Source organism: Solanum tuberosum, unplaced genomic scaffold (assembly GCF_000226075.1).
Source record: "Solanum tuberosum cultivar DM 1-3 516 R44 unplaced genomic scaffold, SolTub_3.0 scf00487, whole genome shotgun sequence".
NCBI classification, from domain to species: Eukaryota; Viridiplantae; Streptophyta; class Magnoliopsida; order Solanales; family Solanaceae; genus Solanum; species Solanum tuberosum.
Window position 1 is genome coordinate 383834 of NW_006239408.1, and position 11073 is coordinate 394906.

Below are 11073 nucleotides of genomic sequence, written 5' to 3' on the forward strand. Positions count from 1 at the left end.
TTAAGAAGATTCAAGTCTACTGCGACATAATTTACATCGATTCAGCAATAATATTCTTGATTTGTTGCCTCTAGGATGCAACAACCCAATAACGTCGTTTAACTCAAGCAACTCTAAAGTTAGTTGAATAGTTTAAATTAAGCTCCACAAAAAGAATATTTCTTCAACACATAATTTTCCCCTTTTGTATAGGGAATTAGTTGAAGACTTAGAATATTTTTCTCCATCTCAACTCTCTCTTTCACTATACTAGCCTCACTACACACTACAATATTTTTCACACTTCTCCTAATTCTCATTATATTTCACAAATAAAGAAACATCACTATTTATAGGTGTAGAATTTCTTTTACAAATAAATGTCAAGAATGTGGATATTCATATAGTATAAAATGTGAGGTTGATGGCAATTAGTGGTAGATCATGGCAAGAGTGGTTACAAGTAGGGGTGTTTACGGTTGGATAAAAACTGATTCAAATCGAAAAATCAAACCAAACCGATTAAATAAACCGATTTTATTTGAGTTTGGTTTGGTTTGGTTTTAGATTTTTAAAAACTGATAGTATTTGGTTTGGTTCTGGTTTTGTTCGAAAAAAATCGACGAAATAACCGAACCTTCAAATTATATAGGGAAAAATGTATGAAATATATCCGAACTTTGACCGAAATTGTTGTAACAATACCAAATTTTGGAAAGGACCTTTTACCCCATGCACTATTTAGTAGTGTATTTTAAAGGTATATATGTGTCACGTGGACATCATAAATATTTCATTATTATAAATAGTAACGTGTCCACGTGGGCACATATGTTAACTTTTAAAAATACACTATTAAATAGTGCAGGGGGTAAAAGGTCCTCCATAAAAGTTTGGTATCGTAACAACAATTTCGGCCAAAGTTGGAGTATTTTTCAAACCCTTTTCCCAATTATATACATATATTTTATTATTATGAATACATAGTACATTATTTTTATAAACAATTTTAAAGATCTTATAGATGTTTTTTTATCAAAATTTATTTATAATTTACTAATGAAAGCAAAAATGCCCAAGATGAGAACATATATCTTATTGGTTTCATATATATGATCGAGTGTCTATGACAATTCTTTGTAGGACTGAATAAATTCATTGTTTCTTCTTTCTAGGGCAAACTAGTGAATTTTTGAAGCTTTATTCATAGTAAATTCAGTGATTGAACGTTCTTTAATGTCAGTCATTCTAACTATTTTTTCGTTTTGAATGGATTGTTGTCACTTTTTTGACGTTTTGAATGAATTGTTTCTTTTATTTTTGTGTATGATTAATAACCGAATAACCGAACCAAACCAAATCGAAACTGATAACAACCAAACCGATAAAATGTATATTATATTTGATTTGGTTTGGTTTTGATAATTTTTAAAACCGATTAAGTTGATTTGGTTTTGATTTTGACCAATAACCGATCCAAACCGATGTGTGAAGAACCCTAGTTACAAGAGTGAAATCAGAATATTGATCACATTCTTGTCCATTTATACTCACTAACATTTTTTAATTATTTTAATCTTAAAATGCATAAAAATCAACATGTGTAGGTATAATTTTACTATAAATATGAGGGCTTTGTTTGGTTTCCCTTGTCAATACTATTCTCTTTAGCTCTCTCTTCTCTCAAACTCAAAGTGTCTACCATGGCAATATCCAAGCTTTTTTTGTCATTAGTTTTGGTTTTCTTGGTTCTAATTACTACCCTAGAAGAAGCAAATGGTGCTATTAGTGGAAAGACTAGAAAATTAATTGATATGGCTAACAAAAACGGACCTTATTTGGGATTAGTCATTCCAAATCTATTTGAAATGAACCCTCTTCTTCAACATCCTAGTTACAAACCTGGTGATCTCACCATTGATTATGCTGGTAATTAAACTAAAACATATACACATTATTTTACGTTTTTTCGATCACTTGCTTATCGATTATATATTTACGTTTGTTTATCATCCTAAGGGAGGAGATTTCGGTTTGGACACATTGATAATCAACCTGTCGTTTTGGTTATGACTGGACTTGCCATGGTGTGTAAATTTATATATATATCTTCCCTTTTATAATTATAATAATTGTGACGTTATACGTACGTATTAATTAATTATACGTTTTTTCTTGAATTTTTCAGCTAAACGCTGGGATAACAACACAACTTTTGTTAGCATTGTTCAATGTTAAAGGTGTGGTGCACTATGGAATTGCAGGGAATGCAAATCCATCTCTAAATATTGGAGATGTTGCAATTCCTCAGTATTGGGCACATACTGCTCTTTGGAATTGGCAGGTACTTACTTTTCAATGCATTTTGGGGAATTTTACGCAAGGACGGCTAAAAGTTATTGGTGTTTGATACAAAGGAAAATGTTTTTCTAAAAAAAATTGGTCAGCGGAAAAATATTAGACTCTAAGAAAAGTCAATATTAGGATATATTAAGACGTAGAAGCAAAGTTCACGTAAACCAAATTATATTGTGTCCATGCTCCAAGTCTTCGAAGAACAAAGACTGACGGACTGCGTAGGGTTTTCAAATAACTACTATTTTTTTTTGAATTTTAAGTTCCTCATATTGAAATTGTGCAATAAAGAAAAATAGTTGAAAAAAATCGTATAGTTTAGGTTAAAAAATATTTGGTTGTTTCAATTTAATTATTACTATATTATAAAAAATAAAATACTGGATGCAGAGATATGGAGATGGCCCTGAAAATGAACTACCGCTTGAAGTGAATGGAGATTACACAAGAGATATTGGATACTTAAAAATTTCAGAATACAGTGTGAATGTGACAAATTGCAACTCACATAACAATCTTCTTAACAATATATGGTACCAACCTGAAGAAGTATTCCCTGTATTTGGCACTCCAGAGGAAAGACAACATATCTTTTGGGTCCCTGTTGACCCTCGTTACTATGCAATCGCCAAGAAACTCGAGGTAATTTAAATTATTACTCTAATACTTAGAGCTGTCAATATGGGTCAGTCCATTTATTACTATACAATATTACATGTTGTTACTATGCAAATAGACAGAAAGTACTTCATGAGAAACTAAATAACTTTTTTGATGTGTTTGTGTAACTAGGGATTGAAGCTGGAAGGGTGCTTAAACGCAACGACATGCTTGAGCCATCCACCAAAAGTAACAAGAGTACATAGAGGAACAAGTGCAAGCATATACTTAGATAATGCAGCATATAGGAGTTTTATCTACAACAAGTTTGATGTTAGCCCTGTTGAAATGGAAAGTGCTGCTGTGGCTCTCATTTGTTACCAACAGAATGTACCTTACATCGTTATCCGTGCCCTCTCTGACATGGCCGGAGGTGGCACTTCCGAGTCCAACGAGGCCTCCACCTTCATCACCCTTGCTGCTACCAACTCCGTTGAAGTCACTGTGCAATTCATCAAGCAATTGTCTTCGAAGAAATATCAAGATGCTTGATTTCAAGATTTCTTCATCGAATGAACTTTGATGTGTATTACTAGCACGTTGAATTTGCCTAATAATGGAATTTGTGCGAAAATAAGCAAAAATTGAGAAGGAAATTTCTTGGGATTAAGTCTAATCTAAATGTATTCGTGATTTTCACGTTAAAATATTATTAAAAGTATCATTTCACCTTAACTATTTGTAATTTTTACTTTGGACATAATTATGTGTGCACCCAATAACCTATCTACTGGACTTGGATTTAACAATAATAGAGATTAATAGCTAATTAATTCAACTAGGAAGAGAATTTTTGTTCCTAATTAGCTAGTGTCTCGAGATCGTACTCAATCATTGATGATAATAAATTTTCGGCGTAAAACATGTGACTTTTGTCCTTTAGAAACTTTCTACCTACAAAACATTATTAAATTCAATTAATTTCCTTCTTTTCTTTTAGTTAATAAAATACTTGATCTCTGAAAAAGTATATACCATGTATTTTTATTAAAAAATGTGTATGTGAAGAAGTATTTGTTGGATTTGAGTTAAACATTGAATGCATGACGGTTTTTTTGTTGTCTTGTAAAAGCCACATAGAATTAGTGTCATCAATAGATAAAGTATTCAAAGAAAACTCTTAGAAAGTCATACCTATAATTATTGTACGCTACATATATATATATATATAATTCTTTTAAAAAAAGTCTTTTCTTGAAAAAAATAAATGAAAGATATAATTAATGACATCATTAAGGAAAAAACTCCATGACAGTCAATTTGAAAGAAATAAAAACGAGCATGATTTAATATTATAGTGTTCTCAATTATATTTAAATTACTTAGAAGAAAAAAGAAGCAACAAATGTCATCATTGAATTTGTCAAATTTGAAATGTTGAAGAAGGGATTTTGATTCTAGGAGTTCAGCCTCATTTTTATCATTGTTTTTAAGATTAAAATGTATTAAACTTTGAATACATGAGTCTTAAGATATTATCTCTGGTAAATTGAATAATTAGGAGGGTCATTTTCTCAATATTTATATTTAAAATAGATAAATATGTAAAAATTTAAGCAAAATGATAACATATATTCACACAATAATACAAAATTCAAGCAAAAAGGACGGGGGGATAAAATATTTTAAATTTTTTTTTTTTTGGGGGATAGTATTACTTTAATTTATTTTTTTTAATTAATATTAATAGTTTATTATTTAATTTTTGTTCAATGTGGAATATTTTATCCATGTGGAATGTCATGTGTCAAGGTTTTTTCAAATAAAAGAGAGAGTGCATTACACACACCACATATGTGTGTTTCTCAAACTAAAAAATGATAGTTTAGGTATGAAACTTACACTTTCAATAGTTTAGATATGAAACTCAAATGGGGATAGTTTAAGTGTATTTTTGACACTTATCTCTTTATTTTTTAATTGCGACATATCTTTTGGTCCCTGTTGACCCTATTTACTTTGCAATTGCCAAGAAAATCAAGGTAAATTATTTATTATCATCTATTCTCATTCTTGTTAAATGTAAATAATTATATTCACATGCTTATATAGTGGAAAATCGATCAACGGTATTTGATTGCGTCTTGGTTTTTTTAATCAACGCAATAGTTTCTTTTACTCCATTTTTGACATGTTTAATAATGATAGTAATATAGAGTAATAATCAATTGATATGTTTGAATGATTGTAAGTTGTAACTAGGGGTGTTCATAGGTAGGCTTGGATCGATTATTGGTCAATTAAAATCAAACCAATTTAATCGGTTTTAAAACCATCAAAATCAAACCAAACCAAATATAATATACATTTATCGGTTTCGATTTGGTTTGGTTTGGTTATTCAGTTATTAACCATACAAGAAAATAAAAGAAACAATTCATTCAAAAAGTGAAAACAATCAATTCAAAATGAAAAATAGTTAGATTGACTGAAATTACTGAACTTTCGATCACTGAATTAATATGAATAAAGCTTTAAAATTCACAATTTTGGCCTAGAAGGAGACAGTAACATTTTTCAGTCCCACAAAGAATTGTCATACACACTCATATACATGAAATCAATAAGATAAATGTTTTCACCTAAGACATTTTTGCTTTCAATAAGTAAATTATAAAGAAATTTTGATGAAAACGTATATAAGATCTTTAAAATTATTTATAAAAATATATATATTAAGTATGTATATTAATAAAATATATGTAATTTATCGGTTCAATTTAGTTATTTCTTCAATTTTTTCAAATAAAACCATAACCAAACCAAATACTATCTGTTTTCAAAAATCTAAAATCAAACCAAATCTAAATAAAATCAATTTATTTTATCGATTTGATTTGAATTTTTGGTTTGGATCGATTTTTATCCAAACCGTGAACGGTAACAATTGTTTGAGATAGGGTCACGGGCGTGTCATAGTTTTTTAAAAGTTGACTTAATCTTCAAATAGATTACTAATTTTTAAGAAATAAAAATATTGATTTATATAAATTTATATATAGTTGTATCGAATTAATTAGATAGGTTTTTAGCTTTATAAAAATAAATTAAAAAAATATTAAATCGTACCACATAAATTTATGTATGAAATATAGAGTTTACAAATAATGATATAAATTTTTGCTTTGGCCTGGGTAATAGAAACGACTACAAGCCTCTCTTTCTTCCTCTTCATCCTCCAACAACTTGGTTCTAGAATTATCTAGGGCCCGAGCCTCACGGTGATTCCAATCGGCCTCCTCGAAATTCGAATAGTAACTAATAAGTTATAAGTGTCAACCAAAATTCATGTAGTTTGTATTTTAAGATGTCTTCAATATTTCATCGAAGATGCCTTTTTCCTCCTTCTTTGTTCTTTCGTCGAGAGTATTTATCGACAAAAGAATCACTCTAAGATGATCATCTCATAGCTATTGAAAATGAAGTATGCTGATGAATTAAGCAGTAAGAAAATCAAATATAATTGTAGATCTTGAGGAGAAAAAGGATAGTTGACACTTGAAAGAGAGGCCTGCAAATTAAATATTATCGTGATATAGAAGTATCATCATTCATCAACAACTACATTACAATTGGAATATATTATAAGAGCTTATTCATCTGATAGAGATTTTACAACAGTACTATATTTTAAAAATAATTTTATTTATTTATTGTCATTGTTGTTATATTTTTTACCGTTCTCCTTCTTTGAAATATATAAATATCAGGATGCTCTTTTGGTAAGTTTTCTAAATAATTTCATGTTATTTTAGTAGTGCAGACATTCTTTAATATAATCATTTCATATGATATAAATAATTTTTTTATGTCAAGTATGAGTCTTTTGATGTAAAATTTAAAATGACAGATCTGTTTTTTTTTTTTTTTTTTTTTTTTTACAAATTTTATATTTAAAAAGTTGAAATCATGATTTAGAATCTCAAATCATATATTTTTGTAAAAGTTGAAATTTGAAATCACAATTCTAGTCATATGTCCAATAGTGATTTAAAATCATAATTTCATATCACATATACTTAAACACGTAAACTAAGCCTTTCAAAATTAGTACTACTTTGTAAGTTAAAGTGGACGATTGTATTGGAATTATTATTAACCTAGCTAATTGATTAAAAAATTTGAAAAAATAATGAAATATGTTATAACGAAAGAATGTTAAAACTTATAACGATCTTTAATTTGAGGGTATATATAACTCTGAAAGAAATTGTAACAACCGTTATCTTGAACCGTCACAACTAAATTCTTCTTGTATTAGATCTTCACTTTCTTTAAAACGATATATAGTAATGTATATACATCATTATCGCCAATATAATATGAGCATCTAGAATCAATATTAGTTTATAAAAATATCGTTCAAAAAATTTAGTAACTCTAGATACAATAAAATTAACTCTATTTTTATAGAAATAACTATTACCGTCAAATGAATTTAAAAATAAAATAAAATTATTACCATTAAATAGTGATATCTGAGGTGACAATTATTAGTTGATTAGTACCAATAATATCGTCTAAGAGGATATTGTCGAGTATCATGATTCATGCCAAAACTAGTGTTGTTATACAAAGGCCAAACACATACACAATTCCTCACACTTTTCCTCATTTTTTCATTTTGGCATTATATTATAGCATTATTTTATTTTAACCCTTAAACTCTATTTTTTTTAATATACCATTTAAACATGAAATACTAATTTTATGATTTCTTTATTTTATTTATATTCTTTAATTGTTGTTTCTTATTTTAAAAATCAATGTGTGTTTGTTAATTTTCATTAAAAAAAGATTAAAAATAATCTTCTTGAGAGTTTTTCTGTATTTTGCGTGAAAAATAGCATGCGAAATTGTGTTGGTTTAATTTTCTTTCTTAAAAGATCATTGACATCCCAAAGAAATCTGTCAAGTTTTAGCATTTTTTAGTAGTGTTATTAGCAATGAACAAGAGCTTTTTATTACTCGTAATGAAGATGAGTTTTTTTATTTGTATTGAGTTAAATTAAAAATTACAAAACGAATATTTGCATTAAATTCAGATATACTAGATGATATGAAAAAAATAAAATATGTGACATTATTTAATTTAGTTGAATCTTTAAGAAAGAAAATCAAATTAGTTTCATTGATTTATTTTCATGCAAAAATACAGAGAAATCTCAAAAAATAATATTATTATTTCAAAAAAAAAATCGATGTTCATTATTTTATTTTTATTTTTTAAAAATGAAATTAATTGACACACAACAATTGAAGAACATAAATAAAAAATAAAGAAATCATAAAAATAATATTTTGTGTTTAAATAGTACATAAAAATAGAGTTTAAGGATTAATTAAAATGGAACAAGACCTGATAGATGGTCAAAATGAAAAATAAGGACAAGTTTCAGATGCTGCGTATGTGTTTGGCCTAATACAAAACTTTTACATGACAAAATATATATATTAAAAAATAGTCGAATAATTGATGGATGATGCAACGTAATATAATTATAATTACTATAAATATGAGGGCTTTGTTATTAGTTTCCCTTGTCAATACTATTCTCTTAATTAGCTCTCTTTTCTCTAAAACTCAAAAGTTTCTACATATATATACCATGGCAATTTCTTCCAAGCTTTTTTTGTCATTGGTTTTGGCTTTCATGGTTCTAATTATTACTCTAGAAGAAGCAAATGGTACTATAAGTGGAAAGACTAGAAAATTAATTGATATGGCTAACAAAAAAGGACCTTATTTGGGATTAGTCATTCCAAATTTATTTGAGATGAATCCTCTTCTTCAACATCCTAGTTACAAACCTAGTGATCTTACCATTGATTATGCTGGTAATTAAACTAAAACATATACACATTATTTTACGTTTTTTCGATCACTTGCTTATCGATTATATATATTTACGTTTGTTTATCATCCTAAGGGAGGAGATTTCGGTTTGGACACATTGATAATCAGCCTGTCGTTTTGGTTATGACTGGACTTGCCATGGTGTGTTAATATTTATAATTATAATTGTTACGTTGTACGTATGTATTAATTAATTATACGGTTTTGATCGATAGATCGATTTTGTGTTTGTTTAATTGTTTCAGCTAAATGCTGGGATAACAACACAATTGTTGTTAGCATTGTTCGATGTTAAAGGAGTGGTGCATTATGGAATAGCAGGAAATGCAAATCCATCTCTAAATATTGGAGATGTTGCAATTCCTCAATATTGGGCACATACTGCTCTTTGGAATTGGCAGGTACTTACTTTTTCAATTCATTTTTGGGAATTTTACGTAGGGGCGGTGCAGAATTTTTGGTGTTTGATACGAAGGAAAATGTTTTTTAAAAAAAATTGGTCAATGAGAATTGGATTATTGGAATCTAAAAAAGTCAAAGCAATCCGATATCGTTACAAGTAAATTTTAGACTAGTAAAAGTCAATATTAGGATAGGTAAAACATATGTTAAGACGTAGAAGCAAAGTTCACGTAAACCAAGTTTTAGTGTGTCCAAGCACTAAACCAAATTCATTTCTTTATACTAGTCAAAAACCGACGCACTGCATAGATTTTTCAATAAAAAATTTAAAATCTTAATTTTTTCAACGCGAAAGTTATAATTATTTTTTTTACAAGAAAACTGACGGAGTCCCTCGATTTTTTTTATTTTTTTTAACTTTATACAAAAAAAAATGAGGAACTCTGACGATTTTATAAGAGCAAAACTGTGTTGAAAAATTAAAATTTATATAGTTTAGGTTTAAAAGTCTTTGGTTGTTCCATTTTATTATATTTGAGAAAAGTCATCAAACTTATATTATAAAAAATAAAATACTGGATGCAGAGATATGGAGATGGCGCTGAAAATGAACTACCGCTTGAAGTGAATGGAGATTACACAAGAGATATTGGATACTTAAAAATTTCAGAATACAGTGTGAATGTGACAAATTGCAACTCACATAACAATCTTCTTAACAATATATGGTACCAACCTGAAGAAGTATTCCCTGTATTTGGCACTCCAGAGGATAGACAACATATCTTTTGGGTCCCTGTTGACCCTCGTTACTATGCAATCGCCAAGAAACTCGAGGTAATTTAAATTATTACTCTAATATTTAGAGCAGTCAATATCATGGATTAGTCAATTTACAAGACAATATTACATGTTGTTACTATGCAGTATCTTCTTAATAACTCTTTTGACGTGTTTATGTAACTAGGGTTTGAAGCTGGAAGGGTGTTTAAACGCAACAACATGTTTGAGCCATCCACCAAAAGTAACAAGAGTACATAGAGGAACAAGTGCAAGCATATACTTAGATAATGCAGCATATAGGAGTTTTATCTACAACAAGTTTGATGTTAGCCCTGTTGAAATGGAAAGTGCTGCTGTGGCTCTCATTTGTTACCAACAGAAGGTACCTTACATCGTTATCCGTGCCCTCTCCGACATGGCGGGAGGTGGCACTTCCGAGTCCAACGAGGCCTCCACCTTCATCACCCTTGCTGCTACCAACTCCGTTGAAGTCACCGTACAATTCATCAAGCAATTGTCTACGAAGAAATATCAAGATGCTTGAACTTTGATGTGTATTACTAGTACGTTAAATTTACCTAATAATGGAATTTGTGTGAAAATAAGCAAAAATCGACAAGGAGAATTCTTGGAATCACGTTAATTGAATTTCATTAAAAGTATCGTTGCACCTTTAACTATTTGAAAATTTTCTTTTAATCGTGTCCGACATAATTAGTGTGCACCCAATAACCTAGTAGTTTAAATCAAATTTAACTACCATGTTAAGCTGAACTTATAATACATTACGAGAAAACAAGGATTAGCAATCATGGTAATTTTATTTAAGCTACGGAATAGTAATATGTTATATGAAAATTCAATTAACTAAGAGCTATTTAGATATCTCGTAGCTTTCATGTTTTCTTGCTAGTATATATTTTTAGTACTTATTATACTTTTTTTCTCTATATTTCTAAAATAAAGGTTAGATAAACGACATGTTGTGGAACGATACTATCCACTAGACTTGTATTCAACAATAATAGAGATTAATA

General features: G+C 28.8%; 2 protein-coding genes across 2 annotated transcripts; both read left to right on the forward strand.

Annotated features, from left to right (window-relative positions):
• The first annotated feature begins 1620 nt into the window (after positions 1-1620).
• Positions 1621-3669, forward strand: LOC102601008 (5'-methylthioadenosine/S-adenosylhomocysteine nucleosidase-like). The gene is made up of 5 exons (XM_006364224.2): positions 1621-1908; positions 1999-2066; positions 2168-2323; positions 2725-2976; positions 3127-3669. Exons 1-5 carry the CDS (start codon positions 1683-1685, stop codon positions 3484-3486), a joined length of 1062 nt encoding a protein of 353 aa, XP_006364286.1. The 5' UTR covers positions 1621-1682; the 3' UTR covers positions 3487-3669.
• A 4871-nt stretch (positions 3670-8540) lies between these two features.
• On the forward strand, positions 8541-10713 carry LOC102600662 (bark storage protein A-like). Its single transcript, XM_006364223.2, has 5 exons — positions 8541-8832; positions 8925-8992; positions 9097-9252; positions 9839-10090; positions 10221-10713. Exons 1-5 carry the CDS (start codon positions 8604-8606, stop codon positions 10578-10580), a joined length of 1065 nt encoding a protein of 354 aa, XP_006364285.1. The 5' UTR covers positions 8541-8603; the 3' UTR covers positions 10581-10713.
• The last annotated feature ends 360 nt before the right edge of the window (positions 10714-11073 follow it).